This window comes from Saimiri boliviensis, chromosome 8 (genome assembly GCF_048565385.1).
Source record: "Saimiri boliviensis isolate mSaiBol1 chromosome 8, mSaiBol1.pri, whole genome shotgun sequence".
Lineage (NCBI taxonomy): Eukaryota > Metazoa > Chordata > Mammalia > Primates > Cebidae > Saimiri > Saimiri boliviensis.
In genome coordinates this window covers 25,153,269-25,178,277 of record NC_133456.1, presented here as the reverse complement: position 1 = coordinate 25,178,277, position 25,009 = coordinate 25,153,269, and the positions used below count along the sequence as shown (strand labels likewise).

Sequence of the window (25,009 nt, the reverse complement as noted above, 5' to 3'; positions counted from 1 at the left end):
AGTGTTCATAATACAAAGCTTGCAGCTAGTCATGGATGTACAATTTCCACACCGTAAAAGTGAGTAATGAAACTACATTTAATTGTTCAAAAGTAGCAGAAATGCATCTTGAAGAATTAAGAAAAATTACAAAAAGGGGATTATACGGCGTAGCAAATCTCTAACATGGATTAAACGGAATTGTTTAGGAGATAAAATACCAGCATGAACATGCATTTTGAAAGAGGGAAGAACAATGCTGGGTTTAGGTAGGGAGCGCCCGGCTCCTGCTTTTGCTTGGGACTGATGTGGCAGGAAGTCATTGGTTCATGGCCCAGGAAATCCATAGATGAAAAGACCTTGGCTGCTCTTATGGAGTGTACATACATACTTGACCTATGTAAAATGGATTGTACAGGACATCCCCAAACCTGACAGGTGCCTGCATCTGGGAAGCCAGCTTGTGCTGTGAAGTTCTTAGATCAGCCTTTCCTCTCAGCCAGGGTGAACCTAGGTTTACACCCTCCTGCTGCAACTTGCTAATCCAGATCCTGGGACAAGTGGCTCAACTGTGCTGACTCTGTTTCCTCGTCTGTGTAGAGGGTGGTGATACTGCCCTTGCAGTGTAGAGGGCAGGATAATATGAGCTCATGTTCATAGAACATTATGCCAGAGCCTGGGTCAGAAATGTTAGTCCTGGGTTACCACATCCTGTCGACACTGGCCACATATGGCTATTGAAGTGTCGCTCGCCCAAACTGAGATGTGCTGTAAGTGAAAAATACATACTAGATTTCAAAGACTTAGTACCAAAAAGAAGTAAAGTCTCTCCTATAATTTTTTATGTTGAGAGAATATTTACCTATATTTTGTCAAATATATGATTAAAATTCATTTTAACTGTTTCTTTTTACTTTTTTGGGGGGATGGAGTCTTGCTCTGTTGCCTAGGCTACAATGCAGTGGCAGGATCTCGGCTCACTGCAACCTCCACTTCCCCGGTTCAAGCGATTCTTCTACCTCAGCCTCCCAAGTAGCTAGGTTTATAGGTGTGCGCCACCATGTCCAGCTAATTTTTTTATATTTTAGTAGAGACAGAGTTTCACCATGTTGGTCTCAAACTTGTGCCTGGCCTCTTTTTCCTTTTTTTTTTTTTTTTTTTTTGTTTGAAACGGAATCTTGCTCTGTCGCCAGGCTGGAGTGCAGTGACACAATCTGGGCTCACTGCAACCTCTATCTTCCAGGTTCAAGTAATTCTCCTGCCTCAGCCTCCCAAGTAATTGGGATTAGCCTGGCTAATTTTTGTGATTTTAATAGAAATGGGGTTTCACCATGGTGGCCAGGATGGTCTCCATCTCCTGACCTCGTGATCCACTTGCCTTGGCCTCCCAAAGTGTTGGGATTATAGGTGTGAGCCGCCGTGTTGGGCCCTCTTTTTACTTGTTAATGTGGCTCCTGGAAAACTGCGAATTCCATACTTGGCTTGCAGTCTTTTTCTGTTGGACAGCACTATTGGTCCTTTTCCTTCTTCACCCTGGCCTGCGCCTCCCATCTTAACATCCTTCCGCCTTGCATGCAGCCTTACACTTGGAGTGATTTATGTCCCTGAGGAATTTGCTCCAGGTCGTGTGGGTAGAGAGCTGGGGAACCAGTGTTGTTCTGGCATAACGCCCTTTCTTTTCTCCATTTTAAACACGAGGAGCCCATAGTGAAATTAAGTGCCTTTGCCTAGGTCAGAAGCCCTTTAATAGTCGAGTGGGAACCTAAATCCAAGTGTTCTGGCTCAAGTCCATTGTGATTTCTACCATGCCATACAGCCATTCATTTTATTGGCTGGAGTACAGTAGCATCTAAGCTGGCATTGAGCTCCACTTCCATGCTGACTTAGAGAGACTAAGATTCTGAGGGACCCAGAAGAAGCAGCCTGGGTGGTGAAATGTAGACAGAGATTTGGATGAGAGATGGGGAGTGAGTGTTGGGAGCCAAGCCTGGTGTGTCTCTCAGGACTGTATGGCTTGTCTCGGAGAAGGCTGGGGGAAAATGATGCTGGAAGGTGCTGGTCTTGGCCTGTATATGGTCTTTGGAGTCTGATGAGTGACGTGGGCCAAGTCATTCTGCCTGGTTAAGCCTCAGGGTCGTCATTTGTAAAATAGTTGCGTTTTCTTGCAGAGGTTTTATGAAGATTAAATCCCATGCCTCACAGATGCTCCCTGCCTGTTCATGGGCTTCCCTGTCTGCATGGATTTGCTCTGGGAGTCAGTGGTCCCTCATCAGAACCTGTCTCAGAACACGCTGGGTGCCTCTGTAGGCTTTCCGTCTTCAGGCTGACAACAGCAGGCATGTATTGGTAAGAATCTGAGCAGAATAGAGGCACGTGAGCTTGAGAGGGCTGGAGGGTGTCGGGAGAGATAGTATTACAGATGAGGATCCCAAAGTGAGGATCCTTAGAATCCCGAGGGATGCCTTCTCTCTAAGCCACATGACTGAGAAAACAGGAGATCCCCAGGCTGTGCGCGAAGGACAAGCTACAAATTATCTTGCTGTGCAGATGGCCAGCAGCAAGTCACAACCCCAGGAATCCTGAGAAACAGCTCTTCTTATCCAGGTCACTGTACTCATTCTCTTGATTTGTGAGAGTCCAGGCTATGACAGAATCCATTTCCATCAGGGAAATTGGCAAGGGGCCATTAGCTTGTGACTGTTGGCCTGGGGACAAGGAGAGGGGAATGGGAGGGTGCTTAGCAAGGTAGCCACATCTCTCTGGCACTGCAGCCAGAGCACCTGCTGGAGGGAACAGCAGCCTGAGTTCCAGTTCCAGACCCACTGTGTGCTAATTCTGTACCACAGGGCTAGTTACAGAACCTCTCTTCATTGATTTTCTCAGCTGTAAGGTGGTGATATGAGAACAAGGCAATGAGCTGGGTATTTAGATGCTGTGGAGTGTGTACGTGACACAGTAAGCAGACTGCTTGGCACGTAATCAGGATTCAATAAATGGTAGCTGTTCGTATTTATTATTGCTGCCGACTCTGTTAACATCCAGCATCCAGTTTAGACTCTTCCAAATTTCAGTTTTTTTGTGCTGTCAGCCACATTAAAAGACCTATGCCAATAAGGTTTTAAAATGAAATGCCTCTCATAACAGAGAAAGTCCCAGTAACTATAAGACATTCCAGTGCTTACTCAGGAGAACGTGCTTTCTCCTGGGGCCATGCCCTGGGGAATCACAGCCATTCACAGCAGGAAAGGTGGCCATGGTGGGCTCCCTCAGGACTGACAGCCGTGTGGCTTCCACAGGTCCCCATGCAGGGGTCTCTCTGCATGCAGGCCACAAGGGCCCAGGAGGCCACCACTGCTGAGAAGCTCTTTCTGCTACAGGCCGTGGTCTTCGCCCTAAGCTCCCTGCATGCCAGGCTTGTGCTTCGTTTCCGGCTGACTGGTGCCTGATTCCATTTGTTATTTGGTACTCTTTTTAGTTCTTCTGTGGACAGAAAGAGCAGTGGAAGGGGCACTTGTATTTATCAGTGTCTTCCTGTGGTTCAGGCAAACCTCGAAGCACTTTGGATAGATTATCTCATGTATTACTCTGTTTTTATAGACCATTAAGTTGTGAGTCAGGGAAGTGAACAGATGTGCCCAAGTCACGGAGCCAGTGAGCAGGAGAGTAAGGTTCCAGTTCAAGCAAGCCTGCCTCTAGAATCCACCACTCCGGGGTGTGGCAAGGGAATATAGCTGGGACAGGATCAAGCAGTAGGGTTTTGAGTGCCAGGGGATTGGGCTTTATTCTGATGCCTTGGGAAGCCATCAGAAGTGTCTGAGCTTTGAAAAGACATGATCAGGCTGGGCACAGTGGCTCATGCCTGTAATCCCAGCAGTTTGACTGAGGTGGGCGGATCATGAAAGGTCAAGAGATGGAGACCATCCTGCCCAACATAGTGAAACCCGTCTCTACTAAAATAAAAAAATTAGCTGGGTGTGGTGGCATGCACTGTAGTCCCAGCTACTTGGGAGGCCGAGGCAGGAGAATTACTGGAACCCGGAGGCAGAGGTTGCAGTGAGCCGAGATTGCACCACTGCGCTCTAGCCTGGCTCCTGGCGACACAGCGAGACTCTGTCTCAAAAAAAAAAAAAAAAAAAAAAAAAGAAATGACATGATGAGATGTGTGTTTTAGGAAGATAACTCTAGAAGTAGTGAATTACAGCTGTTAAGCCACAACTTTCTCATCCTATCCCTCTATGGTTGGTTATTTTTAAACTCAAGTGCAGGAAATGTTTGTTTCTCTCTGATTTAATGCGCATTTGGGCCTATTGTTTCAGGCTGTCTTTTAGCCTGTGTGTGTTTGTGTGTGTGCTTGTGTGTGCACACAGGAGGACGCAATACACCAGGAGACATGGGGGGACACAGTACACCAGGAGCAAAGAAGAATGTCTTGAGACAGTGTCTGCCATGCAGCCACTGGCTTTGACACTGACTTGTGACACTGTGGAAAACAGGAATTTTATCTCTCACATACCTCTGCAAACATGGAACAAGATGGGACGCCAAAATAAAATGATTCTTTAACAAACATACCAGAATTTACATGTATTCCATTCATTCCATCTCAGCAAATTGCTTGGGACTTCTATATTTGAATCTTAGCAATAAGGGCATCGTTTATTCTCCCCTTCTCAGTCAACAAATATTCATTGAGTTCCTACAATATACAGGCATTTTCACCCTGTGTTTCTTGTCCCTCAGGCTTCATCTTCTGTGATTATTAGAAGATAATGTGTGTGTGCATATATATCATCACCATAAAAACTGGACCTTTTAAATCCCTCCTGGGACTGTGCTTAGTCCTAGAAATCTACAGTACATCGATTCAGTGTCCACACATTGTCTGATTTGCTGTTTACTGTAGCATCTTAAAATGAGGAGGGATCTTCCAGGTTTTTGAAAAGGAAGAAGTTTCATCTTCTGATTTATAAAAATGATACATGAATATTGTAAAATGAAATCAAACAATACAGGAAATACAGAGTTTTTAAAAACCCAGAATCTCTCCCTGCTTCAGTTTGGTGACGTCACTCCATGTTCATGGAGCACAGCCACACAGCTGCACATAAATGAGACCCGAGTTTGAGTTCAACACGTGGCTCAGTGTCTGCTCTTTTCCCTCATCCACTTGTCATACACATTATTTGTGTATCAGTAAATGTGATTTAGATCTTCATTTTAAATTATGCTATTATTCTTGTATATGGTTATACCAGAATTTATGTAACCAATCACTTATTGATGAATCCTTGGGTGGTTTTCTATATTTTATCAATATAATCAGCACTGTGACAGGCAGCCTTATTTGTGTTTGTGTGCTTATATGTTTAAATTCTTCTAGAGAGAGTTTCTGGGCCAAAGGATACATACACACACAAAAAAAACCACCATATGCATACGTGTTTATATGCTTACATTTTACCTGCTAACCCTTCAGAACAGAAATGTACCAATTGTCACTCCAAAAATGCTAGAGACTGTTCATTTTCCCAGGACTTCCCAATCACAGGATATCAGCAATATTTTTTCAAAGCATCTTTACTGATACCAAAGGAAAAAAATACCCTCACTTTTAAAACTGCTTATTTTTTCAGGTATTAAGTGAGGTTGAAAACCTTTTCCTGTATTATTGGCCATTTGTTTTTGTTTTTTACAAGTTGCTTATTCACAACCTTTCCCATTTTTCTCCTTACTATTCATTGTTAATAGATCTTTGTGTAATGGTCTTGCTAATCTTTTATCATTTTTGTTGTGACTGTTCTCTAGTTAATTTTTGGTTTAATTTTTGCTTTTTGGAAATTGATCTGGAGATAGGAATCAAATGTGGTTTTTGTTGCTCATTTTTTCTCTTTGCAACTTCTGTTACAAAGACCTTTCCTTCCCAAGGAAGGCCTATAATCTTATGCCCGTATTTTTAGGACAAGTACTTCTATGATTTTGTTTTCTTCCATTAAACTGTTGTTCCGAATAACCTCCCTAGGATTTACTTACGAGTAAGATGGACCGAAGTAAAGATCTGCTTTCCTTTTATTTTTTTCCAAAGTGTCCTTTGTCCCGTTAGCACTGATATAAAACTTCACCTAATCGTATGCTAAATTGCTTCTTACACACTTGAGTCTATTTTTAGACTCTTCTCCAGGCCATGTCTGCTGTTTTAAACATGTTTGAGGCATATTAGGAAGCTACAGTTATTTAAAATATTAAATATCTGGCTGAACAAGCTCTTCTGCCTTGATGATCTTTTTGCATTTTCTTTTTTGAGACTGAATTCAGAATTACTTTGTCAAACTTCTCCAACACCCCTCCCAGCCAGGAAAAGAAAATCTAGATAGACTCTTTTTGGGGGATAAGTGCATCCTTTTGAGTACATTCAGTCATATCAAATTGCCATCATTGTTGGTCTATTTTGAAAGAATTTCAAACCCATAGAAACATTGTAAGAACAAACACCACCAAGGATTCCTGCATCTCCTTAAACAAGATTCCCTGACGTTTTACATGTTACAGAATTTGCTTCATCACCTTTTCTCTCTAGATGAAAACATGATCTTTTTCTGACATGATAACTCCTCACCCCTAAATACTTCCATTCACCATGGATCTCCCAAGAATGCCTCTTCCTTGGTCACCACACACTGCTAACAATTAGGAAATCAGCACTGACTCAAAGGGACTATCATCGCACAGACCACACTCTACCTGCTACCCTAACTTCATCGTCTTTTCCTTTCTGGTCCAGGAATCTGTCACGCATCATCAACTCCTTCATACAGAACAGTTCCTTAGTCTTTCCTGTCTCACTCGACACGGACAGCCTTAAAGAAAGTGCAGGGCTTTCATCCGTAGGGAAAGCCCCAGTCTGGGTCCACCTATTGTTTCCTCATGACCAGACCCAAGCCATGCATTCTTGGCAGGAAGACCTCAAAATTGGTGCTATGTTCATCAAGGTGCATGCCGTCGGGAGGCTCTAGAGGCCACCTGTCCTACCGATAGAGACATTGACCTAGGCCTGGTTACACTGCTGTCTCCACAGTCTCCCTGCTGTGAAGGCCGCATTTTCGCTTTGTGTTTGGTTAATATTTTGTGGGGAGATACTGCAGTATTGTGCCAGTATCCTGATCCTCATCTAGTTCCCACCGATCAGCCTTAGCTTCCACTGAGAACATTGTGACTGTTCTCATCATTTCTTCTACGTTTATGAATTGCTATTCTATTAAAGGAGGAGTTTCCCCTTCTCTCTTTAGTTATGTAACTATTCATTTATTTGGTTATGTTAGTAAATATTCAAGGACTCACATTTATTCATTGGGCTATAATATATGATTAGTTTTTAGTATTCAAAATGCCGTCGATTCTGCCCTCCAAATGGACTCTCCTTCCTCTTGGCCTGTCTCTTCATTTCTAGCACAAGGTGTTCCAGGGTCATCTTGTCCTTTCTCTGCCCCAGTCCTGCAGTCAGCCGTTTCTCCCAGGAGCCGCATTCCTTCTGTTGGAGGATGCTACTAGAAACCATGCTCTGGGGTCTGGGCTCTGGGTGTGCTCCCTGCTATAGAAGTGTCGTTGCTTCTAGGTGCTCTCAGTGGGAGGAGCTGGGAAGCACAGGTGTGTGCACACAGCGTACATGTGTATGTAGATGTGTGTGCATGTACATCCATGGTGCATGCATGAGGACTCCCATCTGTCTGTGTGTATAGGAGTATTTCACAAGTTCATAGTGATACTTCAGTTCTAATACCGGGATGCTCTTTGTAGGGCGCTCTCTCTCCTTTTCCATGGGTAGATCTCCCTTCTCATAGAGCAAGAGACTTGGCTGTTTTCTTCAACAGGGTATATATTTGCTCAATCAGTGAACTTCTGTCTCAGTGTAACCAGTCTGTCAACCATGTCGGCTGCCTTTTCACCTGCCAGGTCCCCTCCCAGACCTGGGCAGCTCCCCTCCACCAGCTGCTTCAACTGCAAGCAGGCCAGTGCCACCACCTCCTGGTGACACCTCACCACCACCCCACTCCCTCCGACTTCTGCTGAGAGGGGAAAGGACAATGGAAGGACAAGCTTTTCATTCTTCATTTTTTTAAAAACAACTTAAAAAAGGAGTTTTTCAAGTTGTTTTCAAACAGAGACTCGAGGTGACTTTGGTTGCTGGGAATTTGGAAATGGGAACAGAGCATGCCTTCCCCACTGCATGGCTGTGGAATGTGTCCATGTTCCCTCTGCCCCGTTTTGCCTTCTCACCTTGGGGCAGCTTGTATCAGGTGTCTTGCCAGACCCCAATAGTGGTAGCCGACCCTGCAGTTGTAAGGGAAGTCAGTTCTGGTTCAAAGCTAAGGTGTGGCAGTAGTGATTGAGGCACATTTTCTGGGTGCTTTCTATCCTAAAAACACATGGTCCACAGTCCCCCTTTTTTCTGGGTGACATCTGAGGTATGGTGAGAGGTAAGCCCTGGAGGACCCTCTTGGCCTCCTCTAGTGTCCTTGACAGGGTGGCAAGGTAGGGCTGTCATAATAAAGGAGGCGCAGTGTCTGAGCGCTCGTCTTTATACCTAGCGTTTACCACGGTGTTTTATGCAGCTCCAGTTTCTGAATGTGCTCGGAGAAGACAGTGGAGGGAGGAGGAAGGGTCATAGACTAGGGCTCAGGTCTTCCAGGAGGCCTATATGAATCTGTTTTTCCTGTTAGGTTATGAGACTCAGGAGCTGTCAGCTGGTAAAACACTATCACAACTTAAAAACTGTGAGCTTCACAAAAGCTAATTCAGAATGGACCATAGACCTAAATGTAAAACGCAAAACTGTGAAACTCCCAGAAGATAACCTAGGAGAAAATAGATGTCCTTGGGTTTGATGATGATTCTTAGATATGACACCAAACTGTGCATGAAAGGAAGAATTGGTAAGTTGGATCCACAGTGAGGATGGATGAAGGAGGTAGGTTCCAGAATTTCCACACACCTGGCAGTAGGCACTAAGCTGTGTTCAGGAGCAGGAGGGAGGAGAAGGTGATAATGCAGGACGTGGCATGGCCCAGACAGATGCCTGTTCAGCGAGGGGCTGGGCGCATGGCCCAGGGCGTGGCCCACTAGGTTACAAAGGCCCCAGGTCAGACTGCACACATGCACATCCAGTGTGTCAGTCAAATCTGGCCTTTGCCCATAGAAGCTGGAAGAAGGTGGAGCCCCAATGACCCCTAATTATTGATGCTCTGGCTACCTCAATTTATTTATAGATATCTGCTTCCTGCTCAGTATTCTGTGAGGACCTTAGAGAAGAGGTAATAAGCTGTGGTTCCTGGCTTCAGGCACTCCTGTCTAGTAGGGAGACAGCACGCCCCACATGACTGGGTGGAGTCTGCTTGGATAGTTTGTGTTATGGAGGCCACAGAGCAGAAGTGAGACTGAGTCAGTAACGCTTCCTCCCAGTGAGTGGGGACAGAGAGATGGGGCTGGCAGCCTGTCCACGTAGGACTACACACACGCACAGCACCTTTGTGACAGGAGGAAGAAGGGCCGGTGAGCTTCAGGAGAAGTTGTGGTTAGCAGACAGACATGGGGGCAGATTGGAGGAGGAATCGAGAGTGTTCCTGAGATCTGGGCCCCAGTGGCCCTGGTGCAAGGACAGTTGATGACAATCAGGCAGGATGGAGACTTCCCTTCTCCTCAGGCCTGGGGCCTGGAGTGGCCTTAATGCCTCACTATGGAGCTGGCCCTACCTCTGGGCCTTGTGGCTGTGGGTGGGTGAGAGGGGTCCCTGAGGGCAGGGCAGAGGCTTCATTTTTTGTGGGTCTGGTCACCATGGGCACTTAGTAAATAGTTGTCACTTGAAGGATGGAAGGAAGGACACTCATTTAGCGTAGGCCTTTACAGGGACATTTTAGGCCAGGATGGTCTGTGTCACAGGACCCTGAGGAGGCCAGGTGGGAGGGAGGCGCAGGGCAGCAGAGCAGGCAAGGGCGGCTCTTGTGAGGAAGACTTTGGCTCACCGTGAGCTGGCCACGTGCCTGAGTGGAGCTGGCCAGGCCTCTGGTTCTGGGAGCCCCAACATTCGGGACCACTGAGGCCAAAGCACAGAGCTGGAAGGGCAGGCCCACGGGGGTGCCATCCTCTGGGGGAGCTTTGGGCCAGAGCACCCATGCCATCACCAGTCGGAAAGATCCCTCTAGTTGAGGTCAGCAAGCAGCCAGGCTGGAGGGGCAGACTCGAGCAGGGAGTCTTGGGTTGGGGACACTTGATGGGGGAGACTTGGGAGCAGGGAGACTCGAGGTAGGAGACCCAGGAGAGATTTGGGAGAGGAGAGACTCAAGGGAAGAGACTCGAGAAGTGAGACTCAAAGTGGGAGATTCAAGAGGGGAGACTCAGAGGAGACTTGGGGGGAGAAACTTAAGCGGGGAGACTCAAGGGAGAAGAGAGAAGACTTGGGGGAGACTTGGGAGCCGGGAGACTCTGGGGGGAGACTCGGGAGGGGGCCTCGGGAGAATTGGGAGGGGGCAGATTCAAGAGAGGAGACTGAGGAGAGGGATACTTGGGAGCAGGGAGATTTGGGAGTGGGGAGACTTGGTGTGGGGGAGACTTGCTGGGGGAGACTCGAGTGAGGAGACCTGAGTGGAGATTTGAGGCGAGAGACGTGGGAGAGGCTTGATGGTGGAGACTAAAGGGGTAGACTACAGGGGAGACTTGATGGGGGAAGTGAATTCGCCAGAAGGTGAGCAAAAGTTTCCAGGAGAGGGGCAGTGAGGACTCTTAAGACAGCAGGGGGTGGGGAACAGGCAGCCGCCCACAGTCTGGAGTGCTAGGGACCCACCTGGTGCCAGTTGGGTGACAGCTCCCTGCTTTGTTGAGGACCCAGTGCTAGGGGAGGTCACATTGTAGGATTGTGCTTGGGAGCCTCCCACAGCCCCACACAGAGTAGGGTTGGGGCAACCCACTGACTTCCCTGTGTCCAGAGGCCATGGCTACAAGAGGCTTCTATAGTGAGTCTCTATTGGCAGAAACAGTGCCAGAAAGTTCTTCAGCCACAGGCAGTCTGGAAGTTGTCATCCCGCAGCACCAAAGGCCACCATGGCCCTGCCCTTTCCTTCCGCCTTGGCAAAGCCCAGAAAGTGCCTGCCTGGCTCCCTCTGACATCTAGTGAAGGGGCGTGCATCCCCTCTTAAGGAAAGTGTGCATTCTTTATTTTTTCCAGCAAAGGAGCAAAGAGGAATGGCCCTTTCTTCCTCCCGTGTGTGTGTACTCTTGTGTGTGTGAGGGAGAGAGAAGGGATAATCCCAGAGAATCCTGTCACAGGCAGCCTCTGCCTCACTAAGCAGCAGCCACATGCCCATTTGTGTCTCAAGCCCTTCTGGGAGAGATGCACCCCCAGGCTCTCTTGCCTGCCTCAGCTCTCAAACAGGCCCCTCTCCCACCTGAGGGACAGGGCAGCTGGAGCCCAGCGTCCCGCGGTTGATAGCAATCTACGTGACATGTTGATCGATGGCAGGACCTCTGGGTTCCACTTACCCAGGCTGAGTGGCACATCATCGATAGCAGTCAGTTAACCAAGTCTTTAGTAACCAGCTGGTCTCATCAGCGCCTCAGCCCTAGCCATGGGTTAAAGCAGAAACCCCTTCTGAATAGCTAGATTGGACCTGACGAAGATGAATGTCTAATTCACTTGGAATCTCCTTATTGCTGCCTGTAATAAAAAGCCTACTCCATATATTCACCCCCACTGCTGATGTTTCTCTGAAATTAAATATCAGGAGGACATATAATAGCCCAGTTCCACACCAGGCCAATATTATCAGATTGATGTCAGCAGTGATAATAGGAGAAGGATAAGTTGATGAGATTCCATTTATTAAATAAAGTGAAGAGAGCACACAGAGGATTTGGGACTGCACGTGTGAGCAGGAGGTGAGGGCGCTCTGCGGGAGAATCAATGAGGGAGAGAGACCAGCACCTGGGGTCTGGCCCCTAATCCCTCTCCTTTCCGGCTTGGGAGCTGGAGTGCCCACTGGCGTGGGAGCGACTCAGCTACCTACAATGTGTGTGCTCATGATGGGAAGGTGCCGCCCATGCTCCTGCCAGGCCCGCCTCATGGCAGGATACATCCGCTCACTTCCATTTGCTTTTCTTCCCACCACGTGTTGATGCTGCAGGCAGCCATGAGTTCGTGTCTTCCTCTCTCACTTTCCTCCCTGTGGCTCCTTGATTGGGAGCTTCCTGGCTGCTCATGGGGAGTTGGCAAGCTTCTGCCCCGTGCAGAGCCCTGCCTAACGTGTGGTGCGGGGTGACTGTCTTTTGTTTTTCTGAGTACCCTTGGTGTCTCTTTTAGAATGTCTTGGCATTTTCTAAAAGCAGAGTAGAACGCATATGGTGGTATAAAGAGCAAGAGCTATGGAGCTGAGCACACTCCGTTCTTCCTATCCCAGCTCTTCCCACTGCTCTGTAACTGTGGGCCAGTCACATGAGCTCCCTGTGACTCACCAGCTCGTCTGCAGAACAGGACAGGAAGGCCCAGCTCACAGGGTTGTTGTGAACTTAGAACACAGGAACCCCTGACAGGCAGAAGTTCCCAGGACCACAGACATCCACTCTCAAATGAGGCCAAATTTTCTGCCTGTGCTGTTGACCATCAGTGCCCCTCCCACAGCCTGATGCTCATGCCACATCTCTCCCAGAGCAGAACACTTCCTGGGCAGTACCTGGAAGCAGCCTTAGGAACCTGGTCGTAAGCTACGTCTCCTCCCCTTTTCTGTTAGATGGGTTAGGGTGAGTCAGTTCATCTCTAAATAAGATAGCACCTTACAGGGGAGGACGGAGATTGGAGACACCGTGTGCAGACCCTGGCATGGAGCCTGGCATGCAGTGAGCATTGAAGCGTAGCAGCTGTTGCTGATGTGCGCCTGGGCCCAGCCACTATGCCGTGGAAAGCGCACGCTGCACTCAGAAAGCGACCGGTGATGCATTGGTCCCCCGGTCATTCCTGCGTATTCCCTCTCCCCGCTCTACTTCTGGGGAATGGGTTCAACCCCTTTGCGGCATGTCTAATGACATGCCAGGGTCTGCACACGGTGTTTCCAGTCTCTGTCCTCTCCTGTAAGGTGTTATCTTTTTTTTTGAGACAAAGTCTCTCTGTGTCTCCCAGGCTGGAGTGCAGTAGCATGATCTCAGCTTACTGCAACCTCCCCCTCCTGGGTTCTTGTGATTCTCCTGCCTCAGCCTCCCAAATAACTGAGATTACAGGCACTCACCATCATGCCTGGCTAATTTGTATATTTTTAGTAGAGATGGAGTTTCACCATGTTGGCCAGGTGGGTCCCGAGCTCCTGACCTCAAGTGATCCACCCATCTTGGCCTCCCGAAGTGCTGTTATTACAGGCACGAGCCACTGTGCCCAGCCTGCACAGGATTTTCGTGGATGGGAAGGAAAGGCTGCACAGAGGAATGACTATGATGTGAAGGAAAGGGCGCACAGAAACTTGTCATGGGTGGGATGGGGCAGCTGCACAGAGTCATACCGTTGTCGGGAAGGGAATGGTGCAGAAAGCATTATTGTTGATGGGAAGGAAAGGTTGCCTGGATTCTTGTTACGGATTGACGGGAGGGCTGCATATGTTATAGATGGGAGGGGGAGGTCGCACGGCAGCTTGTCTCGGATGAAACTTGATATGATTTGGCTCCGTGTCCCCGCCCAAGTCTCATCCCAAATTGTAATCCCCGTGTGTTCAGGGAGGAAGCTGACTGGATCACGGGGACGGTTTCCCCTAGGCTGTTCTCATAATAGGGAGTTTTCACAAGACCTGATGATTTCATAAGGAGCTCTTCCCCTTTCACCTCTCTCTCCCACCTGCCATTATGTAAAATGTGCCTGCCTTCCCCTCCACCATGATTATAAGTTTCCCGAGACCTCCCCAGTGATGCAGAACTATAAGTCAATTAAACCCATTTTCTTTATAAATTACCCAGTCTCGGGCAGTTCTTTATAAGATTGTGAAAGCAGACTAATACAAAAATGAATGCTACACAGAATGTTGTCCTGTAACTAAGGGAAGACTTCATAGAAGCTTCCCATGGATAGAAGGAAAAGTTGCAAAGAAGCTTCTCCTGGATTGGAAGGGAGGTTCTCAGAGGTGTGTCATGAGTGGGAAGGGAAGGGTACAGAGGTTATGGATGGAAGGGAAGGTTGCACAGAGACTTACTATGGATAGTGGACCATGATCAGAGAGAAAGAAGAGGGAGGGAGGATTTCCTGGGTCTCCAGCTAGCTATGGGTCCTTCACCAAGTGCAGTGCACTCTGGGAAGAAGTGGGAATGAGACCAGGGGCCACTCAGTCACCAGAGGCATGGGGTCAGTTCCCTCTTCCAGCTGGCGAGGGGCTGGGGACACAGACTACCTTCTCAGGGCACTCAGGCTGGTGGCAGAGTTATACCAACCCTCCGACAATGGCAACGTGACAGGTCACAGTGTCAGGGTGCTTGAGGTCACCTGAGGTCCATGGGAGACATAGCAGGCCATTAGGTCTAGTTAAGGTCTAACTAGGCCTGAGATCTGGCCCTGCTTTTCAAATGGTGAACTTGAGCAAGTTACTGTATCACTTGGAGACTTGGTGGGGTTTTTTTGGTTTTGGGTTTTTTGTCTTTTTTCTTTTTTCTTTTTCTTTTCTTTAGGGAAAAATATAGCTTCTACCTTATAGGGACCTGCTTGGGATTAAATGAGACAATGCTTAGCACATTGTGCAGTGAGTTGTGATTTCCCAAGAAATGAGTGTTTGAATTGCCTTGGTGTTTTAGAAATCTGTGGCCTGCATTATATTCTAAAAGCATCACTGCTGGCTGGAGGTAGAGCAGACCGTTGGGAGGCTATTTAATGATAGTGGAGACAGGGGATTGGGCTAGGAGTCTCCTGTAGGCTAGACTTGCGGGGGCGCTCTGTGGGCATGAGGGCTGGAGAAGTTGGGTGCTCTGGGTGTGCAGCTGGACCAGCTGGGCGTTGGTGCTGCTGACACAGCTGAAATTCAGGAGGAGGAGATACTGGGGTGAAGGCTACTCACGCCTGGTCCCTGTGGACCTGTGGCTACCTGCTGGGCTGCATGGCAGGCAGGGGACGGCAGGTCTTGAGCTAGGTACCATGCTGGTGTGCTGAGGGGACAAGGGCAGGGGAGCCACAAGCAGAGCTTGCACACAGGCAGAAGCCCGGGGTACAGCAGAGGAGAACCAGAGTGAGCAGACAGAGAGGCAGTGAGGGCCAGGCAGGTGCCATCAGCTGAGCAGTGAGGCTTGGCACGGGGCCCAGGGGAGTAGGACGGGGGAGCCCCAGCCAGCACTTCTCTGAGCAAGGAGAAGCCGCTGTGGCCTTGGACTCAGATGGAGGCAAAGGGGGCTTCAGTTTGAAAACCTTTTCCGTGTTTAGAGAGATGAATGTGTTTTGGGGGTAGAGCGAGGGGAATGGAGAAGGTCCAGTAGAGAATGTCAGTGGAAGAGGCTCACTCAGGCACAGGGGTTGGGAAGAAACCATGCCAGACCTCTGGACTCTGCTCTGCCTGTGGTCTCAGCACACTCGGGGCAAGGGGACGCTCTGGGAGTCAGGCAGACCTCTGTGGCCTGCTCGTCAGGGACCAGGACCCATGTGCCCTGTCTGTGCCATCAGGAGGCTGGATGTGGGGTCCTCTGTGGTCCTGTTTACTCAGCACTGGTGATTCCTTCAGAGCCACCCTGCGGTGCTGAGCACGTTCTGGCCAGGCTGTCTTCATCACCTGCCATCCTCTCAACAGCTCTGTGGGGTGGGGCCCTCCTCCACACCTGATGCACCAACCACACAGTGGAAAGTGACAAAGTGACAAAGCTAGTGCCTTGCCCCAGGTTTGTCTGACCCCAGAACCTGTGTTCTTTCCGCTGGACCAAGAGCCCCAGCCTCAGGCGTCTCCCAGCTGCTTGTTGAAGGGACACCATGATTATGCACATACGCTAATGCCTTAACATGCCGAAGGAAGAGGCACCACCACAGCTGGAGGAGGTCTGAACTAGGTCTCAATGTAGAGGGAGGGACCCCTTAAGTAAGTCCCACCCTCCAAGCCATAGGTCTGCAGTTCCACCATCCCAGCATATCCTCAGTTCTTCTCTGCCAAGGGCCTCCAGTAACCCAGCCTTTCTGCAAGCGCACCCCACCCCGGGCCCTGGCCCCACCTCAGTTTCTTACACTGATGGCTAGGTTGCTATGAGAGCTGCACTTCATAGCACACACTTCTGTTCATCTCTGGGGTAAGCGGTGTTACTGTTCCCATTGTACCAATGAGAAACGTAAGAGCTAGTGAGGCGAGTCGACTTCCTGGGCATTGCCTTTGATGCCTGTGAAAATGGACACCCTATACACCAATGCAGGTGGTGTGAACCCCTTCGAAGCCACATGACCATTAGATCTTCATCCTCCAAGGTAATGTCCTCAAACAAGGGTACAGGACTTATTTCTATCCTTGGCAACTTCGTGTCACACTTTGGATACCTTTATCTGTGCATGTGAAGAGCAGCTGTTTGCAAGACTGGACATTTCTGGACATGGGAGCTGTTTTGTATGCATTGTAAACAGGGTCGCAGTGTGCCGGGGCTGGGCAGGGTTCAGGGTGAATAGAGTGCACCTACTTTTGTGAATGGCTTCACCCAAGGCCTAGCCCTGCCTTGCTTCAGAGAAAGCTTTTCATTTCCAGAGCTATGCTCTCCCTGTCTTATCCCATTCAGAGCCTTTTTTGTGGACAAATGGCTGAAATTTCTTCCAGTTGACATTTGCCTCCCATTCTGTCTCCTCATATTGTTGTGATAAGTCCCAGCAGAGAGGCCACCACAGTCCCAGAGGCGATATTGGCAAGGAGGGGATAGATTTCACCACGGCCCAGTTTCTCCTGAACTGAGAGCCCACTGGGAGGTTTGCCCTCAAAACGCAGAAGCCCTTGTCCTGGGACCTGAAACCAAAGGAGGAGAAACTAATGAGGAGGGGACACAGTGAGGCTGGCCATGGGGAGAGAGGCAAATGTGGCTGTGTCTTCCTGCGAATTACCATCCTGCAAAGCCAGTGTCAGCGTCTTTGTTGTGCCTCTGTAGAGGGTAGGGCATGGCAGGTCAGCACTCCAGCTTCATGAGGCTCAGCCACATGACTCAGTGGGCCACTTAGCCTCTGCCTGACCTGTCCCTGGCACCTTTTTTCACATAGATCAGTAAGCCTTACAGAGTTACAGCTTAGGACAGCTCTGCCTTTACTGAGCCTGGGGCTCCCTCCGAGCCACTCACCATGACACACAGGTCCCCTTAGTGCCTGCTGACCTCCACGATGCAGCTATGAACCAGGCTCACCAGGGCCCCATGAGGGCAGGGCGGAGTCCTACTTCAGGGGAGTGCAGCAGAGGCTGTAGTGGAAGTCGTGCTCTGGGGTGTCAGACTCTAGAGAGAGTCAGCACAGTCAAGAGGAGCAGACGACATAGTAAGAGGCTGGTATGAGGGGATAGCAGACCCCAGGGAGACTGGCAGTGCCACTGAAGGTGCCCACTGCCCTACAGATTTAACCCTGCCTGGGGAAGGGAGAGCACAGCATTCCAAGGATGGAGAGCTGGCAAGCAGAATAGGAGGGAGGGGAGCCTCTGTGATGGAGGTGGAAAGCCAAGATCTGCCCTGTGACTTAAAGGTGCCCCTAAGCAAGTGTCAGAACAGAACTGAAGCTGTATGTGCAGTCCCAGGGAGCACTTGCCTGAGATGAAATGCCACGAGGCCAGCTGTCCTCCAAGGAAGAAGCAACAGCTAGACACACCCACGTCATAGTTCTTAAATACAAATGTGGAGCCGTTCTTAAGTCCTTGGAGAGGAATCGGGGGCTGCCCCAGACACCCCAGCTGTGTTCTTGCCCCAGCTGCCTATGCGACAGCTGACGCAGGCCAGCGAAGTGGTCTCCAGAGCCAGGCAGAGGACTGCACCCAAGGGACTCGTCTGCCCTGCATATGCAAGAACAAGAGGTCAATACAGATAAAAGACCTCCCCGTGCCCCATCCTCTTCAAGAAATAAGAGGACCCAAAGGCTTGGCACATGCAGCGTAGACGTGCATCAGAACTGTGACCTCAAAGGCAAGGACGGGATGGAGTTCAAGGACCCAGGCCAGGACTGGGCCACCCATGGCCTTCCACAGCAGGAATGGGAAGGCACTCTCACCGTTCACATTCTTTACCTCGGCGTGCAAGTGTGTGAAATTGAGTGGGTTGCGCCTCGCCGGCATGGCAGCCACAGGCGTCTGCCCCCACCCCACACTCATCCCTCCCCATCTTTAATTTAGAGGCCGCTCATTTTGTTCATCCTCTGGGGATGAGTCTTGCTGGCCTTAGCTGAACATGGGACACTCACTGCCCCTGATAGCAATGGTGTTAGGCATGGGTATGTGACCTGGTCCTAGACAGTGAGTGGAGGAGAAACCTGGAGTGGGGTTTGAGGGGAGGATTGTCCCGCCTGGTCAGATGAGACTACAGGGAGGCCTGTTCCTCCCCACTGCCTTTGACCTCTGCTGTAAAGAGGACTGCGCTGCTGACAGTGGCCTGAGGATGGCACGGACAAGAAGGGAAGGCCAGGCCCGGGTGGCATTGCAGTACAGTCAGCAGTACAGAAGTGTCCACCCCTAGGCTTCCGGAGTGAGACAGTTAAATATGGGGTCCTGTTCCCAAGCTGTCGAGCATCCTGTGCTGGTGGTTTCTAGCTGAGGAACCGGGTTCAAGTTACTGTTAGACGATAACAGCGCCAGAGACCCTGGTGGGAGAGTGACTCACCTGCTCGTCTCCCGCAGGTGCCTGGAGCCGAGCTGTGGCATGTGTGACAGTGATCCTTTCTATTGCTAAGAAACTTGAGGAACGGCTTTCTGCCTTTTTACAGCTCCTTTGGGTGCCCTCAGCCCTAAGTGGTGTTGAATTTGGAAAGGCTGTCAGGTGTTACAGTGGGTCCAGCTACAGCTGGGAAGCGTCCTGGCCTAAAACTCCCTTAAGGAAACAAATTGGCAACAACAGTACAACTAAAGCCATGTAAATAAGTGTGTCCCGCTCCTCCACTGTCCAGCTGCATGGCCTTAATTCTCTGAGCCTCAGCTTCTCATTTGTGGGAATAGCATAGTGAAAGATAGTATCTGCTGCCAGCACCGTGAGGAGCAGCACTGAGCACATGCAGCAGCCTGAGGACAGCACCTGGCCAGCATGGAGTGCGCGAATGTGCTGCTGTGTGTGTTGGTGTGCGAGTGTGTGAGATCGAGTGTGTGTGTGCCTGGCCAGCATGGAGTGTGCGAATGTGCTGCTGTGTCGGTGTGCGAGTGTGTGAGATCGAGTGTGTGTGCGCCTGGCCAGCATGGAGTGCGCGAATGTGCTGCTGTGTATGTCACTGTGCTCATGAGATTGAGTGTATGTGTACCTGGCTGGCAGGGAGTGCACGAATGTGCTGCTGTGTGTGTCATTGTGCGAGTGTGTGAGATTGTGTGTGTGCTTAGCCGGCAGGGAGTGTGCAAATGTGCTGTTGTCTGTGTCAGTATGTGTGTGAGATTGTGTGTGTGCTTGGCCGGCAGGGAGTGTGCAAATGTGCTGGTGTCTGTGTGTGTCAGTATGTGAGTGTGTGAGATTGTGTGTGTACCTGGCCAGCAGTGTGCAGATGTGCTGCTGTGTGTGTCATTGTGCGAGTGCGTGAGATTGAGTGTGCATGGAAGGAGACCAACCAATCGGAAATTACACCCAGGAAGCTGGTCTGCTGACTGACTTTAGTGTCATCTATATTTGCTCTTTTTTTCCCACGATTTTAGAAAGTGAACTTACTCACTTTTGTGAGTCCTAAAACTACTTTGAAAAGGAAAGGGAAAAAATAGTAAATTGCCCCTAAAATATTGCTGTGGTTACCTCTAAGAAGTGAGAAGAAGGTTATTTTTCATTTCTTTAGACATTTCTATAGATTCCATCTTCCTTCTTGCACACATATTAGTTTTAAATCAGCAAAAAAATAAGTTACATGGTTACAGCCATGGGTAAACCACAGGCACAGGAGAGCAGCTGACCTGGGTGCAGCAGGAATGGCTACCCTCGGCACAGCAAGGTAGGTTGTCCCAGGCATAGCGGGATGGCTGTCCTGGAGATGGGCTGCACCATCCTCCTGCGGGCCCTCCAGTGGGAGTCAGCTCATGGACTTTCCTGCCTCCTGGAGGTGCTCAGGCCCCAGCAAAGGAGACCGGTGTGGAGCCCCAGACCCACAGCCCATTTCAGTGTCTGCTGTGTTGTGAGCCTAAGCCACTGACCACAGGGCTTGACCTGCGGCTGTCCTCTCGTTTCTAGAATGGGAAAGCACAGTGCTTCTCTCTGAGGGTTAAAAGGATGCTGGTGGGTGTCAGGGGCTTAGCCTAGTGCCTGGCAGGCAGGTGGAGTGAATGTGAATTGTTTCTCTCTCCTGCCCACTGGCACCTGAGCCCCAGGCCTGCTTGTTTTTGCCTTCTGCAGGCCCCGCAGGGTGGAGCCCGTCTGCTCAGGGCTGCAGGCCCAGATCCTCCAATGCTACCGAGATCGCCTACATGAGGTGCTGCTGTGCTCAGACCTGGTCAAGGCATACCAGCGCTGCGTGAGTGCCGCCCACAAGGTAAGGCCTCACCTCCCTCCCAGGTTTCCAGGGGGCTGTGGGAGGTGGAGGAGGTACCTCTATCTAGCATTGGAGATCTCTGCCTGCCTTTTCCTGCTAGAGTCAGATGCTCCACCTGGAGGTCTCTGCATTTGCCAAGGGAGGGATTCTTGGGTCTTCGCTTTCCTCAGTCACCTCCCAGTGCACACCAGCCTGCTTCCAGGAGTGCCTTGCACACCTGTCCTGGGGAGATGATCCCTGTGGTGTTTGTCCTGTTAGGCTGGACCTTCTTAGCTCTCAGCATTTAGGGGTGGGAGCATGGCGGAGGCCCGAGTGCAGAGTGAGGGTCCTAGCAAGGATAGGTCATCTGGAAGTGGAGTGGGAGCAAGTGCGGCCATCAGGACCTGCCCGCAGCCACCACCCACCACTGATCTGCAGGGGCGTGCTGGCTCGGTCTTCCCGGTGTGTGGTCCCAGGTCACCCCCCACTCCAGTGGGCCTGCAGTGTGCTCCCAGCCAGCTTCTACTGTCTTCCTCCCCCACCCGCAGCTGCTCCTCTCTATCCTAGATAAATTCTTCCCCTTTCCAGGTCCCACAGCATCAGGCTGTTTCCAGTTACACCTCACCCTTGCCCCACCCCAACAGGATGGCTCCCACTTTGGGGAGCGTCATTCACTCTCAGGGCACCTGGCTTAGGCTCCCTGAGGAGTGTGGCCTGTTTGTGAAAATGTATGGGAGAAGCAATAGGATGAGGTCTTTCTTCCCACAGAAAAGCCTCTTTGGCCTGAATAGGAAACAGGCTGCTTTAGGTACTTGAGGTGGAAAAGGCTGAGGCCAGACACCGTCTGCTCTCCAGCCATGTCTGAGCGGGGATCTCTCCCATGGAACTGAACAGGGTCCTGCAGCCCTGGGCCTGTGAGAGCTTCCTTGGGCCAGGTCCCGATGACACCCATCTGCCAAGCTGATTGTTCCACCCTGGGCTGGTCACAGCGCCATCCAGCACTGCCTGACCCTTCATGGCCAGAGCACAGCCCAGAGGTAGCTCCATAAAGGCTGAGCGGATGCAGGGCCTCTGCCAGCCTTCCAAGAGAGGGAAGCCCTGGGTAGGACAGGAGGCCTCCTTCTCTGCCTCAGACCATGGAAGGCTGCTTGCTTTGCTTCCACATGGGCAGGAGGTGCTGGGGCACTGGGTAGGCTGGGCCGGACGAGGGCCCTTCACACCGACAAGACACTTAGCTCCGTACCCACTAGCAAGGTGAAACCCCCAGATCCTTCCCCACACCCTATCAAGGGCAGCTCCGAGTCCTGTTCATCACACACCTAACTCTCTACTGAGAGATCTACCGCAGACTCTTGGCTTCTTGGCAGGGCCCATCCTTCAGCAGCTAGCCCTTGACTCCATCTTCTCTCCATCCAGCCCACCTCTGTGGTAGTTTGTAGCCCCTACCCAGCACCCCCAAGAGTATTTCTTTAACAAACACACCTCACCAATATATCTTCTTTGCACCAAGGCAAAAATGTGATTACCAAGGAAGACAGATTACATTAAACTCCAGAGTGTTCCCTGAGAGAGGCTCTGGGACACTGCCAGGCCTGGCTCCCTCCTTCCCGGCCCTACCCCTGACATGACTAGCAAAATCCGGAGACTGAGTGATGGCAGCGCCAGAGGCCTATCTGGCTCCCTTGTGCTGCAGTGGCAGCGTGTGTGCGTTTGGGGACAGCATGTTCAACCTGACTCCCTCGGAGCCCCAGCACCCAGGCACTCAGGTGGCACCCTGTGTGTGAGATGTGGCAAGTGCTAGAGAAACTCTCACCACCCTTCTCCAGCTTCCACCTCAGAAGGCTGCTGGCAGAGCCAGAGAGCAGGGAGTGAAGGGTCCCTAAGAGGGATTTGCTTCTGGGAGGGGCCGAGTGGCAGGAGACAGAGGCCCACATGGTCAAGGACCTAGGGTGGGGCAGCACTGCTTCTCCCCCCCAGGATTTAGCATCTGCCCTGGGGCTCCTAGGGCAGCTAGGTGATGCCTAGGCCCAGAGCCTGGTGCCTGCCTGCCTGTGGATGTACAGGGTGTCTCAAATGAGGGCAGGGGCTTTGGGCTCTCCATAGTAGGGCCCTGACTGTGCAGATCCCAGCGTCCCAGCAGACTCCCGCTGAGCTGTGAAAATTCAGAGAACAGACGGGATGCCTTGGTGAGGCTGAGCAGAGTTGTATACTGTTCTATACCCAAGGTGCTTGTCAGAAACACCGGACGGGGGCAGGGCTCCTGCCTTCTGAGCCAGGAGAGTTGAGCAATGGGAGCATGTGCTGGTGTCGCTATCGTGTGGAATGAGGGCCTGTCTCCAGCTTCTGGGGACTGTGCTGGGCTCTGGGGCACAGAGGTGAAGAGACTCAGTGCTGGGTCTCAAGGTGAGGAGGGAGACTGACTCACAGCTGCTTCCCAGGAAGCGGTTGCTGTCCCAGGGCAGTCTGCATGGAGCCCTGAGGGCATGGGCAGAGTGGGCCGTGACTGAACTCTGACCTGTTCTCTTTGTAGGGCTGAGGAGCAGACATCATTCCCTGTCCTGGCAGTGACTTGGAGCCCTGAAGAAGGGACCAATCATGGGACCACAGCCCACAGAGCCCTAGGCCACAACCACCGTGCCCTGCCACGTCCTGCTGAGCGGGGCTGCCATGTGTTTAGGAGACAAAGTATACGCTACAGTCTGAAAACAAATAAAGCAGACGCCTTTGTCTTCCGTTGTTGACTCACTGGCAGCCAGTCACTGCTGCCCACTCTGCGTCCAGCCCTCTGCTGGACACCAGTGAAGCAGGGCTGAGGAAGACGGGATGCTCCCCTCTGGGAGTCCCTGGCCTGGCAAGGGGGATGGCCTGGGAACAGCTAGTTACATCGCAGCAGCAGCAAGCCATCGCAGAAGCAGGGATGAGAAGGAAGGGAGAGCAGGCCAGCTTCCTGCTGGGCGAGGGGGTGGTGCTGCCTGCGCCCAGGGCAGAAGCTGACCAGACGAGGGCAGGGCGGGACAGAGACCCGGCAGAGTGGACCCCAGGTCTGAGGGTGGCAGGCAGTGGACAAGAGCAAAGGTGAGCAAGGCAGGCAAGCAGGTAGGCGGCGTGGCTACAGAGGTGGCAGGGCCGGAGTGCGCCAGGCTGAGCTGGCACTGTCTCTGACTGACGTTGCTCTGACTCTCAGGTGGAGGGTGGTGCCAGTGAGACAGGACTCAGCACTAGGGAGCATCACCAGTGTGGAGGGCCCTGCGCAGCTCAAGCTCAGGGAGGGTTAGTGGGGCTGACTGGCAGGACTGAATCTGACTGAGTGAAGAAGACGCAGGTGACTTTGAAGTCTCTGACTTGAGTGTTGAGGGTTCTCCTAAAATAAGGAATACAGAGATTGAGGAGAGCAGATGACAAAGTGGGTTTGGAATATGCTCTGCTTGGTTGGTGTCCAAACATTGGCCTTCCAATCCTTGACCTTTGGCCGTGTCCCACAGCCAAGGTGCCCTGACCACACTCAGCCTGTGCCATGCCAGCCGGAGAATTTTGGGACGGAGCTTGGGATCTTCTAACTGCTCTGCTGGTGATCTTGGGTTTCCTGACAGAGCCCTTGGGGAGTCCCCATGCCATCTGGAGCTACAAGCCTGTAGTCTTGACTCGGGCTTGGCAGCGCCAACTTCCCTGCTCATTCCCAGACTCTTACACTCAGAGCTCAAGGGGTAGGTTGGGGCTTGGGCGTGTCCTATTGGCTTAGCATACCAGCAGCCTGGCAGACAGCTCTAGGAGATGCCCTCTCTAGGAGTCCCAGGTCAGCCTGTGGAAACGCACAGGAGGCTCCGTGCAGTGTGATCAGCGAGGAGGGGTGGGATATACAGGGCACCCTGGCCTGAGCCCTTTGGGGAGGGGCCTACTCAGAGGAGGGGTGAGGGGTCACAGGTCCAGCCTGTCCGCCATGCTGTTGTCACTCCCTCAGAAGCCTTTGGCTTCTCGGGCTTTTTCCAACTTCAGATCTCACAAGAGTAACTTTCAGCTGTCCCTCTCTTCTCCAGGTGTCAGTTTAGGTTTTAGGGACGCATCTTGGGGTGGGAAACAGGGACTCCCAGGTAGACAGACACCTGTGGGCTGGGCGCTGCCTGAGCCTGTACCAGCTCGCTCTGTCTGGGTAACAAACCACCCCCAGACCTTGTAGCTTAAAACAACGCCTGCTTTATGTGGCTCATGATTCTGCTGGGTGGAGCTTACGGCCCAGGCCCACTCAGGTCAGCCAACAGATCTGTGACCCTAAATGGCCTCCCATGTCCTGCGGCCAGTGGGGCCATGGTTTCCTCTAAACGGCCGCTCCTCCTCCAGGCAAGCTCGGGCTCCCCGCACAGGCAGAGAGCCAGCCTCCAGGAGCAAACATTGCTGATCCTCTGCCTGCGGCCCCGGGTC

General features: G+C 51.2%; 1 protein-coding gene across 3 annotated transcripts in view; it reads left to right on the top strand.

Moving 5' to 3' along the window:
• Positions 1-23,322, top strand: part of CHCHD6 (coiled-coil-helix-coiled-coil-helix domain containing 6) — a 241,832-nt gene extending 218,510 nt beyond the window's left edge. For all 3 annotated transcript variants that reach the window (XM_003944124.3, XM_010332003.3, XM_074404176.1), the window contains exons 7-8: positions 20,479-20,614; positions 23,124-23,322. In XM_003944124.3, the coding sequence (XP_003944173.1) occupies positions 20,479-20,614; positions 23,124-23,129 (142 nt within the window). In that variant the 3' untranslated portion in view covers positions 23,130-23,322. The remainder of the gene's footprint in view (positions 1-20,478; positions 20,615-23,123) is intronic.
• Positions 23,323-25,009: the final 1,687 nt, after the last annotated feature.